The sequence below is a fragment of the Peromyscus californicus genome, unplaced genomic scaffold (genome assembly GCF_007827085.1).
Source record: "Peromyscus californicus insignis strain IS unplaced genomic scaffold, ASM782708v3 Scaffold_11__1_contigs__length_118956290, whole genome shotgun sequence".
In the NCBI taxonomy this organism is placed as follows: Eukaryota; Metazoa; Chordata; class Mammalia; order Rodentia; family Cricetidae; genus Peromyscus; species Peromyscus californicus.
Window position 1 is genome coordinate 61215876 of NW_026294402.1, and position 21880 is coordinate 61237755.

The following is a 21880-nucleotide window of genomic DNA, read 5'->3' on the forward strand; positions in this document are numbered from 1 at the left end:
GCATTCTATCTTAAAAAAAAAAAAAAAAAAAAAAGCAGCAGCAGCAGCAGCAGCAGCAGTAGCTGCTGGGTAGTGGTGGTGCATGCCTTTAATTCTAGCACTCGGGAGGCAAAAGCAGGTAGATTTCTGAGTTCCAGGCCAGTCTAGTCTACAGAGTGACTTCCTGGGCAGCAAAGAAACCTCCTGGATTTAAACAACACAGAGAAACCTGTCTTGAGAAGCCAAAAAATATTAATAATAATAATATTAATATTAATATTTGAGGGCTGGAGAGATGGCTCAGCAGTTAAAGATCATTTGCTGCTTTTCCAGAGGACCTGGTTTGGTTCCCAGCACCCACGTAGTGACTTAACAACCACCTGTAACTCCAGTTCCAGGGGGATCTGATGCTCTCTTCTGGCCTTTACAGGCCATAGACATGCATACATAGGGCATACACATGCATGAAACCACTCACAAGTATACATAAAATGAAAATAAACAAATCTTTAAAAGTAGACTATTTTAAACATATGTTGATTTAACAGTTTAGAGAATAGAATAAAGAACTCTTCATGCACCAAGCTTTGAGCTTCAAGAATTATCAACTCAGGCCAGATGTGATGACTAGCATTCGGGAGACAGAATCAGGAGGATCAGGAGTTCAATGTCATCCTTAGCCATATAAGCATCTTTGAGGCCAGCTTGAGGTACATGAAAGCCTGTATCCTTTTTTTTTTTTTTTTTTAAATCTAGTGAGATGGCTTGTTGGGTAAAGGCACTTGCTACCAAACCTGAGGACCCAAGTTCAGTATTGACAATCCACATGTTAGAACAAGAGAACAGACTCTTGGAAGTTGTCCTCTGACTTTGACATGCCTGTTATGCACCTCTTCACCAAAATAATAAATAAAAGCTGTAGCAGTCCAAAGGAACTCAAAGATGTCTTGTTTCAGCTGTATTTCTATCCACTTAATTCCTTGATCCCAATTCCTGGATTAGATTGTTTAATTCAAATTACACACACACACACACACACACACACACACACACACACACACGTGCAGGGATATATACATACATATATGTATATATATAAATATACATATATACACATGTAATTTGTACATTTGAGATTTTTTTTAATATTGGTTCCTAAAAAGTCTCTCTTACATCCATTGTTACAGCTATAGTATATCATCATGCCAAAAACATTTATAGCTAATTTTTACTTTGTGCTGCTGAAGATTGAACCAAAGGCCTTGCAAATACTGTACCTTTGGCCTACCTTCCCAGCCTTATAGCAAATTCTGTTTTTTGAGACAGGGTCTCACAATATAGCTCTGACTGGCCTGGAACTCACTATGTAGACAAGGCTGATCTTGAACTCCCAGAGATTCACCTGCCTTTGCCTTCAGAGTGCTGGGATTAAAGGTGTGTACCACCATCCCTAGCCTTATAGCAAACTCTTAATATTATCACAGTAACCAGGTTTTATATTTTGTTTGTTTTTGTTAACAAACAAATGTGATGAGGACTACTTCTTTACTTTTCCAGGACAGGGCTTCTTGAGCTTTGTGACTTGCAGTTTCTCTGGGATATTTTTTTCTTTTTAAATTAATTTAGTTTTTATGCATTTATTTCTTTTTATGTCATGTGTGTGCATGCGTGCCATGGTACTCTGTGTGGAGGTCATAGGACAGCTTGTGGAGTTGTTCTCTCCTTCCACATGTGAGCTCTGGAGATTGAACAGGTCGTCAGGCCTTTTCCTGTTGCGTCATCTAACTAGCCCTCCTGAGGAGTTTTTACATGACCCCAGATATATAGCTATATAAAAACATGCAAGTCATCTACTGATAATAAATCATAAATGAGTTATAAAACAATTCTTTGGTATACATAAGTCTTACTATTAAAGATGAAAGCAAATTTGTGTACTGTGAGGTAGATACAAAACTTGGTTGAATAATTACTACCGGAGGTATGAATTATCTTCAACATTTATCATTACATCAACATGTTCAAAAATGGCAGAAATATCTTTAAAGCTATTTCAGATTTTGTGGGAAATACTGTCCTAATCTTAAGCCAAAATTAATTCATCATTTATTTGTGAAACTCAAGTCAGCAACTGAAAACAGCAATTTAAAAAATGAACTATTCTAATATAGTATAATACCAGGATACAGTAATTTTATACTTATATGCTGAGAAAGGACATTTAGGGGACTTTTAAAATCCTTTGTTTTCTATAATTAAACCATTATATTTTCAAAGAGCAGAAAACTTTGTATGTTCAGTAAATAACATTGCAGTTGTAACTTAGTCTGGAATTTCAGGCAGTCTTGGTTGACACTGTGGCATGGCTGTCCACATTGTAAAGCTCACACAGTGTGTGTTCAGAACCAGGCTGTAGTGAGGTCATGTGATGCAATATGGGTGAGTACTGCCAGAGATACCTTGGATTCATTATTTATTTGATTTTGAATTAAATGTTGGTAGTTGTTCACCCAGAAACCTGCATATTCAGTTGTGTGAACCCATTGGGTTCAGACCCACAGTTCTAGAAAATCTACTTTTGTTGTAGTCTAGCCTGTGGGTGCTAGCCAAAGCTCAACTGCAAATTAAGGTGAACTGCAGGTGTTGACAGTTAGTTTGCATTCTGGATTAATTGCACCTGTTAGAGTAACAGATTGTTTTAACTTGACATGTGTAATTTACTCTTTTGTTTTCAAAGGTTTTTTTTCATTAGAAGTATATTGACAGTTACTATTTTGTAGCCCAGCAATTGGGGCTGGCTCCTAGAATCTGTTCATTCAACTCAAAAATGAACAAAATGATGCCTTTCACAAGGCAAAACAAAACGAAGTAAAACAAAACAAAAAAATCCACCAAAACCCTCCAAAATGTGTGTTGATAGTCTAGAAAACTGCAGCCATTGTTTGGGATCATTACATTGAAAACATTTATTAAAAAATAGTAATATTTTATTATTTATTTGAAAAATTTAAATTACATTTATCCCATGTATGTGTGTTTGGGGGAAGTACTTGTACCATGGCATGTATATGGAAGTCAGAGGACAACTTGTAGGAGTCAGCTTTCTCCTTCTATCATATCATGGGTCTTGGGGATTGAACTCAGGTCATCAGGGTTGGTGGCAAATGCCTTAACACACTGAACCATCTTCCATCCCGAAACAGAAGGTTTAAAAATAGCTCAATTTATGGGCTGGAGAGATGGCTCAGCGGTTAAGAGCACTGGCTGTTTTTCCAGAGGTCCTGAGTTCAATTCTCAGCAACCGCATGGTGGCTCACAACCATCTATAGTGGGATCTGATGCCCTCTTCTGGCATAAAGTTGTACATGCAGATAGATCATTCATACATAAGATAAATAAATCTTAAAAAGAAAAAAAAAGAAAAATAGCTCTATGTCATAAACTTTGTACTAGAACATTGTAATTCCATATTTTTTGCTTTGACTTTTTGTCAATGAGTTAATTTAATTTCATATGTCTAGTTTAAATCCATATTTAATTTAGAGTATTCTACTTCTGCTTTCTTCTTTGCCATGGTTAAATTAAAAGTAATGCTAAACAGTTAATAGCACTTACTGCTGCTCTTGGAGTGGACCTAGGTTCATGTCCCAGCACCCATATGATAGCTCACAGCCATCTGTATCGACAGTTCCAGGAGAGTTGATGCCCTCTTCTGACCTCCATGAGCATCAGGTCACACATTGCATATGCATATACTTGGGCACCCACACAGACACATAAGATACACACAGATTTTAAAAAATGATAAAAAAATCCCCATACTAATCAAATCTGAGAAACATTGAACATGCTCTATGTCCTGCTGTATCAAATATTCAACCAAGATTAAAATTCATTATTTAAAAATAAGAACATCCATCTTGTTACTGTGTTGCTTTTGTCTTTAATAAATGATAAGGTTATAAGTATAACAGGATAGTTTTAAAATAAATACATGATTTATTATTAAATAAAATAATAATAAAAAGATACAGTATTTCAGATTATGAGAGTAACTGGCTGCCTACTTCACCAGGAGGGCCACTTGGTTACGGATTTTCCCATGTGAAAGAATGCAAAAGGAATTTAAAATAGCTCTTGTTACTTCTCTTTACTAGCTATATGGTTAACAAATAGGGAACAAAGCAACACCCAGTATTTATTTTCGTAGTTTCAAAATGGTTCCATGTAAAAGATGGGAATTACAAGATGAGAAAAGATTTACTTGAGGGAGGGGCAGATAGGGTCTGAATTATTAGACCTGAAGGAAGTACAGGAGTTATTAGGTCAAAAGGGTTGGATATTTCAAGAGGCAAGCAGATGAGCAATTGTGCAGAGGTGACAGTGAACACATCTCAATTAGGTGATAATAGGGATTGGAAGGAATGACTGACTGACTAGAGCGGAGGTGGCAGAAGTACATGGGATGGCAGAAGTAGATTTGGTATGACTCTAATTTCTTTTTTATCTCATCCTCTCACCTTGCCTGTGCCCTTCTTTGGTCTCATGTAATAAGAATTAAGAAAGGCAGAGGATTGGTATAATGAAGATGCTCTTGGAAGGACTTGAAGGTAGTTTTTGTGATCCCTAAATAAAATGAGGGGTTTTCCCATGGAGCTTGATCAGTTGCAGTCCTGGCAGGAAATAAATAAGTTGTAGATGTTTTGGTAGGCTTAAGGAAAGCAACAGAATTGTGATGTTCCTAAGACAGCGCTGTTGAGAAGCTGTCAGTACCTGTAAACTTGAGGAAGCAGGAAGACCTTGGGCCTGATGGGAGCTGGAGAAGTGGAAGCCAGTATATTGGTTAAGACTGTGGCTTTAGAGGAAAAAATTCTGTGAGGTTGAAGGATGTCAGAGAAATAATGACCCTAATTTCTTTTTTATCTCATCCTCTCACCTTGCCTGTGCCCTTCTTTGGTCTAATGTAATAAAAATTAAGAAAGGCAGAGGATTGGTATATTGAAGATGTTCTTGGAAGGACTTGTTTTAATGGAATTTGAATCTTCATAGAAACAAAAACACAACACACAACATCTGATACACTATTCCAACTTACAACAAAAAGGATGAAGGCAGTCTATTATAGCCTCAATATGGCTAATTTTATTATTTCATTGTAGATTCATTATGAGACAAGAATTAATTCATCCCCCACAGAGTTCCTGAGGGAAGTAGGTGCCGGTGGCTGAAAGGACAAAAGAACAGGACAGAGTACCAGTCTTGAAAATCATGTCTGGTTGTGGAATAGTCAGGGCCAGAGTAATAAAAACAAGCATATAAATAATAGCAAAGACAGGCAGAATAGGATAAATCTCTTGTCTGTGTGAACAAATGTAACATGAGAGAGGAAGAAATGATCCAGTCTGTACTGGTGGACATGGGGTAATTACAGTGTAGAAGGCTTTAGAGATAGACCTTTCTGAATAGGCCTTTGAAGAAGTATGAATTTTGACAGGAAAAGATTAAGTAAGTGAGGACCCTTAATCATAAAGAGTAGTATGAACAAAGGTACAGAAATGGAGCATTTGATTTGTTAAAGATTAGGGCAAAGGGCTGGAGAGATGGCTTAGTAGTTAGGAGCACTTGTTGGTCTTGCAGAGGACCTGGGTTTGTTTTCTAGCACCTACGTGGTGACTCGGAATCCTCTAAATTCAGTTCCAGGTGATCTGACATTCTCTTCTGACCTCCATGCACCAGGCCATGCAGTCAAAACACTCATACATACAAAATTAAATAAAGAAAAGAATAGATTAGGGGGACAGTTAATTGAACTGAAGTTATGGAAACTAGCCTGTTTCTGAATAGACTTAATAATGGCTTGGTAGGAAAGTGAGCTTTCACTTTGTCTTTAATAGCTAGGCAGTGATATAGTTGATTGTTAGAAATGAGCTTTAGATTAATCTGGCAGAAATAGATAGACTATATTAGGACTTGTACTTTCCAGAGCAGGTTACAAAAGGTGATGCATGGCTGGACCAGTGAGTATGTGTAAGAGGTTGCCAAGCCATATAAAAAGGAAAGAAGTTAAAGAAGACTCTAGTTTTGACCCTGGGTTACTCTAGAGTGGTGTGTCCAAAGGATCTGTTTTTTGTTTTTTGTTTTGTTTTTTGTTTTGTTTTTTTGTTTTTTGAGACAGGGTTTCTCTGTGTAGCTTGCGCCTTTCCTGGATCTTGCTCTGTAGACCAGGCTGGCCTCGAATTCACAAAGATCCACCTGCCTCTGCCTCCCGAGTGCTGGGATTAAAGGTGTGCGCCACCACCGCCCGGCAGGATCTGTTTTTATAACAATGTAGGAAAGGAGTGTAGGGAAGTGTTGGGAGGTGGAGAAGTTTGAAGAGGTGGTGGGGCTAATTTTGAATATAGTGAAATGGAGATAAGAAACAGTGACTTGGCAATGTTACTAGGCATTTTGAATTGTGAGACTGCTGTTCTGCAGAGATGCTGGCCAGGGAGGGAACTTTGGGACTAGCAGCCTCAGACAGACAAGAGGCAAGGGCCTGTAAGTCATTGGGTTTTTTCCTTTGTTTTTTCGTTACTTTTAAAGTAAACAACATATAGTAAAATTTACCATTTATTTGGTAAGATTTGACAAGTATTTAAAGTAATTTAACTCTCTGCCCATTTTATTCCTCAAAAATTTCACCGTACCCTTTGCTATTAACTTTCTTTACCTGTTCCCTAGGCAGTGGTAAGCAGTGGTCTACTTTTTTTTTTTTTTTTTTTTTTTTGGTTTTTCGAGACAGGGTTTCTCTGTGTTGCTTTGCGCCTTTCCTGGAACTCACTCTGTAGACCAGGCTGGCCTCGAACTCACAGAGATCCGCCTGCCTCTGCCTCCCCAGTGCTGGGATTAAAGGCGTGTGCCACCACCACCCGGCAGTGGTCTACTTTTTATCACATTGGTTTTACATTGTCTAGAATTTAATATATATATATAACATATTAATATATATTAGGCATATAATTATGTATAATATATAACATAACATATATAATATACAATACACACATATATAAATAGAAAGTTAATTATGTTGTCTTTTCTCTTTTTTGAGACATTTTGTTATTTAGCCCAGGTTGGCCTCAACTTTGTGATGTTCCTGGCTCTGCTTCCCAAAGTTTATCTTTGATGTCCTGTTTACTTCACTCAGCATAATGCTGTTACCATGTTGTTTTTTTTTATCAACTCTTATCTTTTTTGTGTTTTTTTTGAGACAGGGTTTTTCTGGTTGTCCTGGAACTCGCTTTGTAGACCAGTCGGGCCTCAAACTTATAGAGATCCACCTGCCTCTACCTCCTGAATGCTGGGATTAAAGGCGTGCACTACCACCACCTGGCCTTTACCAACTCATTTTTTAGAAGTTATTGAGTAGTGTGCCACTGTATGCATATACTGCAACTTACACCCATTTCTTTTTTTAAAAGTTTTATTTATTTTTAAAGATTTATTTCTATAATTTGTAATTATGTATGTGGGTTTGTGCTCATGAGTGTTAGTGGTTTCAGGGGCTAAAATCACATTTCTTGGATTTGGAGTTACAGTAAGTTGTGAGTCATTTGATGTAGTAAATTGTATTAAATTGTAGCAATAGACCTTTTAGAATGAGCTGAATTGACATTTGAGGTTTTTGATTAAAAAATTTAGAATGATATAGAACCTGTGAAACTACCACTACTACCACTATGATGATAAGAAGCAGTGTGACTTAGTGCTTGAGAGGTCAGAGGTCAGGCTGCTGTCTTTGATTCTTACTCAGCCTGTTAGTTGTTGACATGTGACTGTGGCAGACTGTTTAGCCCCTCTGTGCTTCTGTGTGCTTTACTGGCAATAGGGGTATTCTGGGCACCTGTTTTTTATAGAGTTGTCTTCATGATCCAGTAGTAGTCCCTGCCATGTAGAAAGTGCTCAATAAATGTTAACATCTGTCATTGCTTTTTCACCTAGAGAGTGTGAGAAAGCTTCAGAATTGGGCAAATTCACCTGGAAGAACCATTTTAAAAACTCACTTGTAGGAATCCTCTGCTCAAGTCTTTTAGCCTCCCCCCTTTTTCGTTTATTTTGGTTTCAGGAAAATATTGATAGTACTATTTGTTTTTTTTTTTTTAACCTCTAGTCTTTTGGTGGTTTCTCCAATTCTACTTTTTGTTGGTGGATTTGATAACTTAAATAATTATATTTGGATCTGTGTATTGGATCAGAAAGGGAAAAAAAGAGAAATAGACTTTTAGTAGGATAAATCATGACTATATAAAAAAATAACAGCAGTTTTCCAGGATTTAGCTGGTTCATCAGGATTGTGAATTAGTGGTTCTAGAATAAAACCCCATTGGTTTGATTTTCTTTTGTCTATAGTTGTCTATAGTTCTTTATGTGCTGAATAAGCACATTGGCTTCTTGCTTTGTTGAGTAGTTCTTACTGATGTTGTAGCAAAACAATTTGCAGCAAATGCATCGAGTCTTTTCCCTTTCTGTGCATTTCCTTTTAAATGGTGGTAATTGCAAATGTTAAGTGTTGATTTTGTGCATTTAAACATCAATAATTCTGTCAAAAGACAAAATTTAGAGCAAACTAAGTTATAGATTTAATTGGCTTTTATATGTGATTCCTGAATCAGGCGACATCTCATTCTGTACTAGAATGAGTGTTCCAGTGAACTGAGCAGAGGAGATTAGCTTTATGGACAGAAAAGGGCTGAAGCAAGCAGAAATAAAGAACAAAGTAGATTGGTTCTTTAAATCTGCTTTGTATGTGTAGAATAAAGCAAAGGGTTTCTGTCATGTGCCCAAGACTGGCTCTTTGGAGATTGGGCTGTTTGTCTCCCCTGCTTTCTTAGTAGATGAGATAATGTTAGTTTTAGCTTGTTGATGGAAAACTTTAGCATGGGTCCTCCAATATGGTTTGGTCTGTAAAACTTATGCAGATGTTCAATACAAATCTATCTCCTGTTCTACAGTTTTGTTTAACAGTTTCTAGGATTTAATGCCAATCAGCAGGTGCCTGGGGCTGGAGTGGGATGAGTGGTGGCACTGCAGCTTACTTGTGCTCAGATGTAAACTGCAGAACTTTGGCAATGGCTTTCCTTCTGTGCTTGGAGACCAGTGTCTACTCGGTAGCAGTCTCCCTTTCACTCCCCAAAGGTCTGGAGGTAGGCATGAAAGCTCTAATCCTTCAATCACTTGTTTGGTTTCTCTGAGGCCCATTTCCTTCAGAATGGAGCTCACCTAAGAGTTATTATCCCAGTCAACTGAACATAAGTTCAGATATGTTAGAAAGAGGCTTGATTGTAAATATCAAAAAATACACCCCTATCACTTATGAAATTTCTAGAAACTGTCAGGAACCAGGGATAAAAACTAAACAGTATACTTCTCACTTTGTTGTAAATACACATTAAACAGGTAACCACACAAATAGTATGCAATCACAAACTTTGAAAGGTGTTACAGAGGTAAAGTAGTGGCTGCTGTGTATTTTAAAAGATGGACTTGATCTCATGTGGGTACGGTCAATGAGAGTTTCCCTGAGGAAGTGATAGTTAACTTATGATTAAGTTGGCTTACTTAGTACAGAGTAATAAGTTTCTGGTAGTGGGCTGTTTAAACTGAGATCCTGCACTAGATATTGACTTGGTGAAGGCAGGTTCTTAAGTAAAGGGAACAGCATATGAAAATTAAATACAAAGGGACTCTTTCCAGGAGTCAAAAATCACAGCTGTAGCCATGAAAGGAGAGCCAGGGGAAGAGATCAGGTCTTGGCTGCTTTTTCCATAGGATTTTGTTTTCTGTAGTAAGTTGTTGAAAAACTTCTAATCATTTTATTCTTTCTGAAATAAACTTAGAATTTGTTAAGAAGCACGGCATTAAGGTGGGGGGAGATGCCAATGAAAGGCTAGCATAAAGTCAAGATGGGTGCAAGCTTCTTGAGAGAGTCCAGCTTCTGAGTTTTTTTAAAATTCTCTGTCACATAGATTTTATCGACCAACTCATTCAGATACCCTTTTTTATTTTTTTATTTAATTTAACCTTATTTTTTTAGACAGAGTTTCTCTGTGTAGCCCCAGTTGTCCTGGAACTCACTCAGTAGACCAGGCTGCAGATCTACCTACCTCTGCCTCTTGAGTGCTGGGATTAAAGGCGTGCGGATCTTTAATTTCTGATTGTAAGGAGTTAGTTGTTGAACATCAGATTAGTCCTTTGAGGCTTTCAGCATATAAACACAGGTTTGGGTTTGTACTGAGTTGGAGAATGAATTGGAGGAGAACCTGTTACCTGGGAGTTTAGTAGGTAAACTGTTCTAATGGGCAGCAAAGAGGGATCATCACCTTAAAGTGAGGGTTCTAGAGGAGGAAGCAGTGGCAGGTGCTGGCACACTTCTCTAAAAAAAAAAAATGCTTTGGTAGAGTGGGGACATGTATAGACTGCATTTAGAATTAATTTTTCCAGGGAGGGATATGGGGCAGTGAAGTAGTACTGGGTTTTAGAACTTGAAGATATATTCAAATCCTCTCACTTTTTTCCCCCCTAAGACAGGGTCTGACTGTGTAGCTCTGGCTAGCCTGAAATTGCTATATAGATAGTCTGTGCTCAAAGTCACAGAGACCCACCTTTCTCTGTCTCCTAAGTGCTGGTACTGAAGGATGCACTGTCACACCCAACTTCTCTCACTTTCGTGTGATGTCCTACTTAGTTTTTGAAATTGCTTTTCCTTTTCTTGAAACAAATTTAAGAATGAAAAGAGGTATATAACATAAGAAAATTCTTCATGTGTTTCTTTTTGTCACCATCTATCTGTCTGTGTCTATTGTAGTTGTTTATGTCTGCTCTTTTTTGGGGGTCCCGCCACCCAGCTCCCAAATAAATCACACACGGAGGCTTATTCTTAATTATGAATGCCCAGCCTTAGCTTGGCTTGGTTTCTTTCTGGCTTTCCTTAACTTAAATTATCTTGACTACCTTTTGCCTCTGGGCTTTTTCCGTTCTCTTACTTATATAAATCTTACTCTTAGTCCATGGCTTGCTGTGTATGGGTGGCTGGCCCCTGATGTCCTCCTCCTTCTCTGGCTAGTTCTCCCTTCTCTCAGATTTCTTCTGTATATTCTTTCCTGTCAGCTCCACCTATCCTTTCTCCTGCCTTGCCATTGGCTGTTCAGTTCTTTATTAGACCATCAGGTGTTTTAGACAGGCACAGTAACAAAGCTTCACAGGGTTAAACAAATGCATCATAAATAAAAGTAACACACCTTAAAATAATATTCTACTTTATCTATCTATCTATCTGATATATATTTTTTTTTAAACACAGGATTTCACTGTGTAGCCCTGGCTGACCTGGAACTCACTCAGCTGTCCTGGAACTTGCTCTGTAGACCAAGCTGGTCTCAAACACAGAGATCTCCTACCTTTGCTTTTTGAGCACTGGGATTAAAGGCGTGTGCCACCACTGGTCTGGTTTATCATCATATAAAATTTTGTTATGTTTATGAAACCCTTTTTTGGGGCTGGAGAGATGGCTCAGAGGTTAAGAGCACTGAGTGCTCTTCCAGAGGTCCTGAGTTCAATTCCTAGCACCCACATGGTGGCTCACAACCATCTGTAATGAGATCTGGCACCCTCTTCTGTATACATAATAAGTAAATCTTTTTCTTTTTAAAAAAAGATACCCTTTTTTTTCTTCTAAACTTAGGCTCAAATGTGGGGCTTCACATTATAGTAGACAAGCATTCTGTCACTGAACATACCCCTCAGCTCTATTTTTAAAATGAAAGAATGAAATACCATTTTCTAAACTAACTTTTTAAAGTTTTGCAATTTTAAGTTCCACAGACCTTTATCCATTTCCATCTAATTTAATGTCTTATGAAACCATGGTGCATTTATCAAAGGTAAGATACAACATTGGCATAGGCTATGAGCTAAACTTAGGCTTAGTTAGGGTTTCTATGGTTATGAAGAGACACCATGACCATGGCAACTCTTATAAGGAAAATGTTTAATTGAGGTGGCAGCTTACAGTTTCACAGTCTGTTATCATCATGGCAGGGAGTATAGTAGTGTGCAGGCAGACGTGCTGGAGAAGGTGCTGAGAATTCTTACATCTTGACTTGGAAGTGAACTGAAACACTGGGTGTGGCTTTAGCATATATGAGACCTCAAAGTTTGCCTCCGCAGTGACATACTTCCTCCACCAAAACCATACCTAATCCAACAAGGCCACACCTCCTAGTAGTTCCACTCCTTTAAGGGCCATTTTCTTTGAAACCACCACAGGCTTCATTTACATTTCACCAATTTTGAAGTCATTAAATGTAATATAAAATGGAATTTCAGAAACATTTTAAGCATCATCTTTGCTAGTTTTTAACTGTCTCCTTTCCTTCTGTAGAACTAATGGCTGAAGACTAAATCAACATGGCGACTATGGTTCCACCAGTGAAACTGAAATGGCTTGAACATCTCAATAGCTCCTGGATCACAGAGGACAGTGAATCTATTGCTACAAGAGAAGGAGTTACTGTTTTGTATTCTAAACTGGTCAGCAATAAGGAAGTAGTACCTTTGCCTCAACAGGTTTTATGCCTCAAAGGACCACAGTTGCCCGACTTTGAACGTGAGTCCCTTTCAAGTGATGAGCAGGACCATTATTTGGATGCCCTTCTTAGCAGCCAGCTGGCTCTAGCAAAGATGGTCTGTTCAGATTCTCCATTTGCTGGGGCGCTACGGAAGCGATTGCTTGTACTGCAGCGTGTCTTCTACGCACTTTCTAACAAGTACCATGACAAAGGCAAAGTGAAGCAGCAGCAGCATTCTCCTGAGAGCAGCTCTGGTTCAGCAGACGTCCATTCTGTCAGCGAACGGCCCCGGTCGAGCACTGATGCACTTATAGAAATGGGTGTCCGAACCGGTCTAAGTTTATTATTTGCACTTCTGAGACAGAGTTGGATGATGCCTGTGTCGGGACCTGGTCTCAGTCTCTGCAATGACGTTATTCATACTGCAATTGAAGTTGTGAGCTCTTTGCCTCCACTGTCTTTAGCAAACGAAAGCAAGATTCCTCCTATGGGCTTGGACTGCTTATCACAAGTCACAACATTTCTTAAAGGAGTAACTATTCCCAATTCTGGGGCAGATACTTTAGGTCGTAGATTAGCTTCTGAGTTGCTGCTTGGCTTAGCAGCTCAGAGAGGCTCTTTGAGATATCTTCTTGAGTGGATAGAAATGGCTTTGGGGGCTTCAGCAGTTGTACATACTATGGAGAAAAACAAACTACTATCAAGCCAGGAAGGAATGATCAGCTTTGACTGCTTTATGGCTATATTAATGCAGATGAGGCGTTCATTGGTATGTACCCCAAGTATCAACTTTGACAAATTGCTGGCTAGTCAACCCTGCTTTTATTGAGTTTGTGGCTCTTGTAAATGATTTAGGCATTCTTTTGCTATGTTAAGTTGGTTAAATATTTTTTTGTGCTCTGTGGGGAGAAACTTGCACATATTGATCTATAGGGATAGGACAGTTAGTACAGTGAAGGCCCCTGGGTCAGAAGCCAAGTTTATAGTTTAAATGTTAGCTGATTTTAGTGGATTTGGAGAATTTACCTAACTTCATTTTGTTTAGTAAATTCATGTGTAAAATGAGAGGCCTTGGCTAGTGAGTATGGCAATTTTTTGAAAGCATCTCCAATTTCATCCTTTACATTTTTTTTGCAGTCTGGCCTTGAACTTGCTGTGACTGTGACTGTCCCTGAATTCCTGATCCTTCTGCCTCTGTCTCCCAAGTACTGCAATTATAAGTGTGCACCACCATTCCAGGCCTTTTCCAGTTTTTAAAAATTATGTACTATGTGTCAAATACTATTCTAGGACCAGAGTGTACAGCCTCAGAGATAGTTTCTGCTCCTACAGAGTTCATGTCTTGCTAGGCTGATCAGGAAAGAAACACATAAATTAAGGGGCTGGAGAGATGAACCAGCAGTTAGGAGTTTGTTGCTCTTGCAGAGGACCTAGGTTCAGGTCCCAGCACCCACATAGTGGCTAACAACCATCTGTAACTTCAGTTCCATGAGATCCAGCACTGGTCTCTGTGGGCACTGCATGCACATGGTGCACAGACATACTTGCAGGCAAAATACCTGTACACATAAAATAAAAATAAGTAAGTCATGAAAAAATTCGTAATTTCAGGTGAGACATTTTAAGAGGAAAAGAGAGAATGGTAGGTTGAGAGTGAAAAGGTATGCTGTTGTAGTTAATGTGGTCAGGGAGGGACTCTTTGAGTTGTGACCTCTGAGCAGAGACCTGAATGAAGAGAAGTAATGAGCTAAGTCAAAGTGTGAAGAGTTTGTTGTCCATAGAAGTGAATCCCTTCACCACCGTAACCTTGGATATCATATTAAAGAATAAACATGTGATAAATTTTAAGAATATGCAAGACTGAATGTAATAACTTTGAAATCCAAGAATAAAATTTGAATTTTAAAGTGTTAAGGCTCAAATGCTTATAAACTGACTTAGTTAGGTATAACTACAGTTAGGTTAAGTTGATCAGGTTTTTGTTGTTTGTTTTTGCTTTTTGGTGTGTGTGTTTGTGTTTGAAATGGTCTCACTGTATATCTCTGGCTGTCCTGGAATTCTCTGTATAGACCAGGCTGGCCTTGAATTCACAGTGATATACAGGCTTTTTTTTTTTTTTTTGTGTGTGTGTGTGTGTGTGTGTGTGTGTGTGTGTGTGTGTGTGTGTGTGAGAGAGAGAGAGAGAGAGAGAGAGAGAGGGAAGGAGGGGGAAGGGGATGGAGAGAGACAGACAGACAGAGAGGGAGGTTCATGTTTCCTTTATTGCCCAATATAACCTAACGAATTTATTTAAAATTCACTAAAAATGCTACTTGTTATATTTACATATTCCAAACCTTTCCTCCCACCAAGTAAAATGCAAAGCTTTTGATTAATAAAATATTTCATTAAAATAGTGACATTCAAATCAGAAGCATTTAACTTTTCATCTACTGTATGTTTTGTATTTGTAAACTGAAGTGTAAATATTGTATCACTTTATCATTAATTTTCTTTTTAAAAATTTTTTTCATTTAAAAAGTAATGTTACAGATAAGTACTTAAAGATTTTAGATGACAGAATCTATGAAAATTTGAACCTCATAATGCTAAATAAAAAATAAAAACATGTAGTGCTTTGTTTTGGGATACAGAGTGTTGACATAGATCTATAATCTTAAATTGTGGTTAAAACCTAGAGCTTTAGGTTGTAATCTAAATACAAAAGTCTTCAGGTAACAGCTGTGGGAAGCACTTAAGCTCTATGTGTTTTCTTAGTCATTATTACACCTCTTGGAAATCTCTTTTTCTCATTGTATTTTTCTTTTTTCATCCTTTAAGAGTTTGCTCCTTTCAAATCTGAAATACTGTTCATCTGCTCATCTTAATATTCCTATGAAAAGTCACTCATTTCCTCTTATAAGCTATGCATTTTGTATTGCTTTTGTTATCAAAGAGGGGAAAAAGATATTATTAGACACCATGACTATATAATTATATACTTGCCATGGTGTATTTCCTTCTAGAACAAAATTAGTAAGAGACCTCTTCACCTTTTCCTTAGAAGGAAAGGAGTACCCTAAGACTTTAGACTGTTCTCCACAATGTCTATTTGTTATAATAGAAATGCACATCAGATAGAGCAGGTTCAGGAAGGAAGCTGACACAAAATTATCCTTCAGAATTGGGAGGGGGAATAGAGGATAGAGAGAGAGAGAGAGAGAGAGAGAGAGAGAGAGAGAGAGAGAGAGAGAGAAGAGAGAGAATATGAAAGTGAGAGAAAATGAGAATGAGAATATGCTTTGAAACCACACAACATGGGTTTCTAATTGGTAAGGAGTGTTCTACACCACATGATTTAGTCTGGCTTAGTCTGTAAGGTCAGGTACTGTGTGGTACCATAAATTTATCTTGCATATATAGGTGTGTATATATGTGTAGGGGGTTAGTTAGTCTTGCTTAAAGCTGCAAATTGGAGGCATAGAACTGCCAGGGACCTGGAACTGCAGGAGAGCTTGGCTTAATGTATGGGGGAAGAGAGGCAGCTAGAAGATCTGTGATCTAAGAACATTGTTGAGTTTCATTGCCTCATCTTACCCCTGCACCCTGTACTTGGGATTATTGCAGGATCTAATACGTGTTGAGCATAAGTTTGCTTATATATTCACAAACTGATTTGATACTTAAATTGGCTCTATAAGCTCAAGGAATCCTTATAGTAAATATATATATATATTTATATTTATATATATATGACTTTGTATATAATGTGTTTTATTCTTTTGTTCTTTATTTAATAATATTTTACTCCATGCCTTTCAGCTTCTTTGATTCACTGCTCCTCACTACTTGGAGTAAGGAGGAAGTGAACTAATTTTAGTGCCTGTTTTCTATCAGGTGCTTTGCATATTCTTTTTCAATTGTCATGTTAATCTGTGAAGTAAGATATTATTTACCTTAATCTTGAAGGCGTAAAGCAACTGTGTTAGCCTGGATTTATACATCTATTGAGCATGGTAATATAACACAGCCTCCTGAGCCACGTACTGTGTTAAGCAATTCCTATACCTTTGAGTCTATCTTTGAAACCCATATTTTTTTCTGACTGCATTATATACTTTTTAACCCGCATCTGTTAAATTGTTAAACTTTTCCCACAAATGACTCCCTTACAGTAGCTGTAAAATGTAACAGATTAACTTTATTGTTGGCTTTCTAATTTTTGTCTACTTGTCCTGTCATTCCTGGACAAATAGCAGGTGTACCTAGTCAGAAATCACTCCTCCTTCTCCCCAAGGCCGCATACCCTGTCAAATATCCTTCTTAATCAAGGATACCACTGAAAAGTAGACTGCTATCTTCAAGATTCTGCATTTGTCCTGAAGACGAATCCTGTGTTTTATTTATATAGCTTTCTCACTATTTAATGAGGCAGTTAGGGATTGGTACTTAATTGATCATTTGCCTCAATAGTTTTGGTAACACTTTTAGTTGGTTTCATGGCCTAATATTAGGATTTGGTAACAATACACGTAAACTTATAAACCATTTTTCAAATAGATTTTTGTAGAGTATTGCTTTTTAACATATATGTCTGCTTCCTTTCCATATTGTACCCTTCAATGTTTAATTACAGGGTTCGTCTGCTGATCGGAGCCAGTGGAGAGAACCAACTAGAACATCTGAAGGCTTATGTTCACTCTATGAGGCAGCATTATGTCTTTTTGAAGAGGTATGTAATCTTCATAGCTTTGCATTAAAAATGACTTCGTTATAAAATGTTATAGTAGGGCTGGAGATATGGCTCAGAGGTTAAGAGCACCGCTTGCTCTTCCAAAGGTCCTGAGTTCAATTCCCAGCAACTACATGGTAGCTCACAACCATCTGTAATGAGATCTGGCGCCCTCTTCTGGCCTGCAGGGATATGTGCAGACAGAACACTGTATACATAATAAATAAATAAATCTAAATAAAATAAAATAAAATAAAATAAAATGTTATAGTAATCTCTAGAAAAAGCGCTAAAGGAAAAATGGTGCCAGTGGTTCCTCTGGAGAGTGGAACTCAGTGTTTAGTTGAAAGAGATACTTTTCAGTGTATCACCTTCATTTAAGTTTTGGATCATGTACTGGTAACTTTTGTGTTGAAAAAGAATTATTGAGTAAAACAGATTCAGAAAGACATATAAACAATTCTGTGCCTGAATGAATTGTTCTAAAATAAATACCCTTCTAATCAGTACCCAGGCTTAAAAAAAAGAAAAAATAGGATTTTAAACTGCTGAGATTACTCAGAGGCTAAAGTCACTTACTGCCGAACCTGGCTACTTGAGTGTAATCTCCAGGTACCACATGGTAGAAGTAAGAAACAGATCCCCTCAAGTTGTTCTTTGGCCTCTACATGAGTGTCATAACGCATGCCAACATGCATGCACGTGCGCACTAAAAATGCACAAGTCCTTTCACATTCTGGTCATTAACTTGTTTTCTCCTCCACAACGGAACACTATGTTGACTTTTAAACTAACTTCCTTGTAGTTTTTTGTAGTTGTGTTGCCACATGTGTGTGCATGGACTCTAGTTCAATTTTTCCCACTTAAATTTGTCTTTAAAATCTCTTAATCTATGTGTTCATATCCCCCTTTTTTGGGGTACTGGTGGTTGTGTGATATACTAATTCTGTTTTTTTTCTTCTCCAGTTATTAGTTGGAATACTTTTTAGAGACTTGCTTCCTTTATCAACTGATTGTTCTGCTAGTTTATATAGAAAAAGCAGAATAAATGCTCGATTCTCCCATTCACTTTTTTGGGAGATGGGATTTCAAGATAGGAATTCTCTGTGTAACAGCCCTGGCTGTCTTGGCACTCACCTTGTAAACTAGGCTGTCTCAAACTCATAGAAATCTACCTGCCTCTTCCTCCAAGGTGTATGCCACCCAACTCTCCATTCACTTTTTATTAACTAGTTTTCAGTTGAATGAATTGCTATCCCTATCATCCTCCAAACTTGACCAGTTAACTTCATTTAAAATTATCCATATAAACTCTTAGGTTTGAATCTCTGAGTTTTGTCTGTGCAGTTATTATATAGCATATTGCTTCATTTTGGCTAATAGTCTCTTCAAGATGGTAGTCTCTTTGAGATTGCTCCTGGGTTCTTCTGACATGAGGCTGCTAATCTTTGATAGCTTTCTTGCTGTCTTATACACATTATGTCGTTTCTGGCTTATGTACATATACTTCTTTTACAAGGCAGTTGGCTAGCCATCTCCCCTCAAATTTGCTGGCTTCTTCTATTGAGAAAGCTGATTTTTACAGCCACAATCAGGGTGTTAGAGATGCTTACTCACTATTGATTTGATCTTTCTAGGCTATTTTGTAGTGGACCTAGCTACACAGAGAGAGAAGAGTGGGGAGGGAGAATGAGAATGAGTTGGGGGGGGGATGGATTAATATATTGATTTAAAGCCAGAATGCCTTCTGAGTTCATACTGATACATTGAGATTCAGAGCTACTGATGCTTACTTAGTCTTTCCTATATTACAGTTATGTCTTTTTTCCTTCAAATGGAGATTATTGATTCTCAAGAATATAGGGATCACAGAAATAGAATATCCTTTTTTAAAACCATGTTACACGTTACACACGTGTGAGCACACACAAATAACGACTGCCATGTGGTTACTAAAAACCAATTTTTTTTTTGTGCTTCACCCATGTTTATAGTGTAGAACATAGAGCCATCCCAAAGTCTCTGTCTTTTGACCCTCATTCAGTGTTAGTCCCACCAGCCTCTCTATTCTTTGTGACTTTGAAGTCTGTTGTTTAGACTCTCAATAACGGTGCAAAGGAATAAGAAGATTGGCTTCTCTCTTACATGCTGATAACTGCTGTGTACTTTACTCTTTAAAACTGCTTTTGATAGAATCATTGGTCCACATTATCTTTTCTAGTAGATCTTAAATATGTTGCCCTATTTTCTTCTGGCATAGATGTCAAAGTCTGAAGATTTTTTTTTTCCTTGTGAGTCATTCGCTTATTTTGATAAGAAGCAATTGAAAGTAAGGGTTTTTTCCTTTAAAGATCACTAGTTTTACTAGAATACATGGTGATGTTATTTATTCTAGGATAATAATCTTAGAAATATGATAATTCAGTATATAGTTTCAGATCTCTTTATTTCAGAAAAAGTATCCCTAAATTATAGTTTTTCATATTATCTTTACTCCTTTTACTTGGTTCTTTTTTGGGAGGAATTCCTATTTTATGTTAGTCTTTTGCCTAGCTTTGTCACCTTTTATTGAAAACAACAAAACTTTCTTAGTTTATTTTTCATTTCTAAAATGTTTTTATCTTTTCATTACTCATAAGGCATTGTCTGCTAATTTTAAAAAGACTTATTTTCATTTATCTGCGTATGTGTTTGTCATGTGAATGTATACCATGTGGTGTGGGTGCCTATAGAGACCAGAGGAGGGCATTGGATCCCCTGGAGCTGAAGTTATTGTCCAGTGTGGGTACTGGAAACTCTAGAGGATCAGAAAGTGCTCTTAACTGCTGAGCATCTCTCTGCCCCATACTATTTTTATTTACTATTGTATTTTCTTTTGGGGGGGGGTTTGAGACAGGGTGTCTCTGTAGCTTGGGTGCCTTTCCTGGAACTTAATCTGTAACCCAGGCTGGCCTCAAACTCACAGAGATCCACCTGCCTCTGCCTCCTGAGTGCTGAGATTAAAGGTGTGCGCCACCACCACAGCTACCGCAACCGTTTTCGTCTTCATTTCTAATGTTAAACATTTTTACTTCATTCTTTTAAACATTTTAAAATAATATTTTTTATTCTTTGAGAATATCATAAGGGGTGCTTTGATCATATTTCCCCCTCCCCAACTCCTTCTAGATCTACCCACTTACCCTCACTTTCCTACCCACCCAATTTTGAGTTTTACCTTTTTTTTCTAATCCACAAAGCCCAGTTTATGTTGCCCAACTACTCTTTAAAGTGAGGCTTGCTTTGGAGTTTGATTGACCTATTTAATAGTTGACATCATTAAAGGGAACTGACTCCCTCTCCCAGAAGTTATCAAATGTCCATTAGTTCCTCAGCTAGAGGTCGGATTTCATGCCCACCTGTCCCTCTTCATGCAAGGATTTTTGATTTGTGTTGGGCAAATCTTATGCATGCTGTCACAGTCCCTGTGAGTTCATATGTGTAACTGTCCTGTTTTGTTCAGAAAACACTTTTCCTTGAAGTTACTCAGCACCTCTGGTTCTTCAACAATCTTCCTATCTTCCCTTCAGTGAAGACTCTGAACCTTGGCTGGAGAGGTGTGATATGTCAGTCCTATTTAGAGCCAAGCACCTCGGTTTCTTACTGTTTTCACATGAGCATTTTTAATTCAGATTTGTGTTTTTCTTTCACTCATTGTTTGATTTTTCTTAATCCCTTTTGGCTTGGAGTAGGTCACAATTTTCTGTTGGGGGTGTCTTTTTTGGTCATGTTTTTATTATGGGGATGGTATTCCATCTCTTCCTCCCTTCCTCTATCCTCTCTTTGTTCCCTTTTCCTTCCCCTCCCCCCTGTCTACCTTCCTTCTCCTCCATTGGGTCCTCTCACCCTGTGTCTTTTTGTTTTTTGAGACAGGGTCTATGACCCAGGCTGACTCCAAACTCATTATCCTCCTGTCTTAGTCTCTTGGGCTTTGGGATTACAGCCAAGCATCACTATGATCACACTGATCAAGTTTATCAGTACTTTCTTCTTATTTACCTTCATGTGAAATTAGTTTTCCTGAACTTTAGAATGGATTGGGATTCAAGGTAGCAGTTTTTTTCTTTTCCCTATTCTTGTATAATGTTTAAAACAGTGGTGTTTTCCCAGTCTTCTCTTTCACTTTCATCTTCTTTCTCCATCTTTTCTCTGTTGTTCCTATCACATGCACTTTCAGTCTACTCAGTAGTTTCCCCTCGGCACTGGGCTCTGTCCTGGGAGGGAGTCCTGGCTGGTTAATTATTTTATTTATTTATTTTTTATTACAAGAGCTAGATGAACCCAGGACATTTAAAACTTAGTTTTCTGCAGCCCTTGGTCTTGTTTGCTTTGTAAAGGGCAGGACATTTCCAAGGTATAACGTTTTCCTAGATTGGCCTATTGCTCTTCCTAATGTACCCAACTGACCATTGTAGGCTTCTTGTTCTGCTGACTACCAGGCCCGCTATCACTTCCTCCTGTATGGATGGTAATACTGTGTGCATATTTGGTGGTGCTTTGTAATCACCTACTTTTAGTTCATGGTTCTTGGAGTCACACATAATTT

General features: G+C 37.9%; 1 protein-coding gene across 1 annotated transcript in view; it reads left to right on the plus strand.

The window, feature by feature from the left end:
• The window catches only part of Herc1 (HECT and RLD domain containing E3 ubiquitin protein ligase family member 1), a 163984-nt gene that overhangs the window by 12548 nt on the left and 129556 nt on the right, over window positions 1-21880 (plus strand). The window contains 2 exon segments of the mRNA XM_052712869.1: window positions 12398-13353; window positions 17200-17295. Of these exon segments, the coding sequence (XP_052568829.1) occupies window positions 12424-13353; window positions 17200-17295 (1026 nt within the window). The 5' untranslated portion in view covers window positions 12398-12423.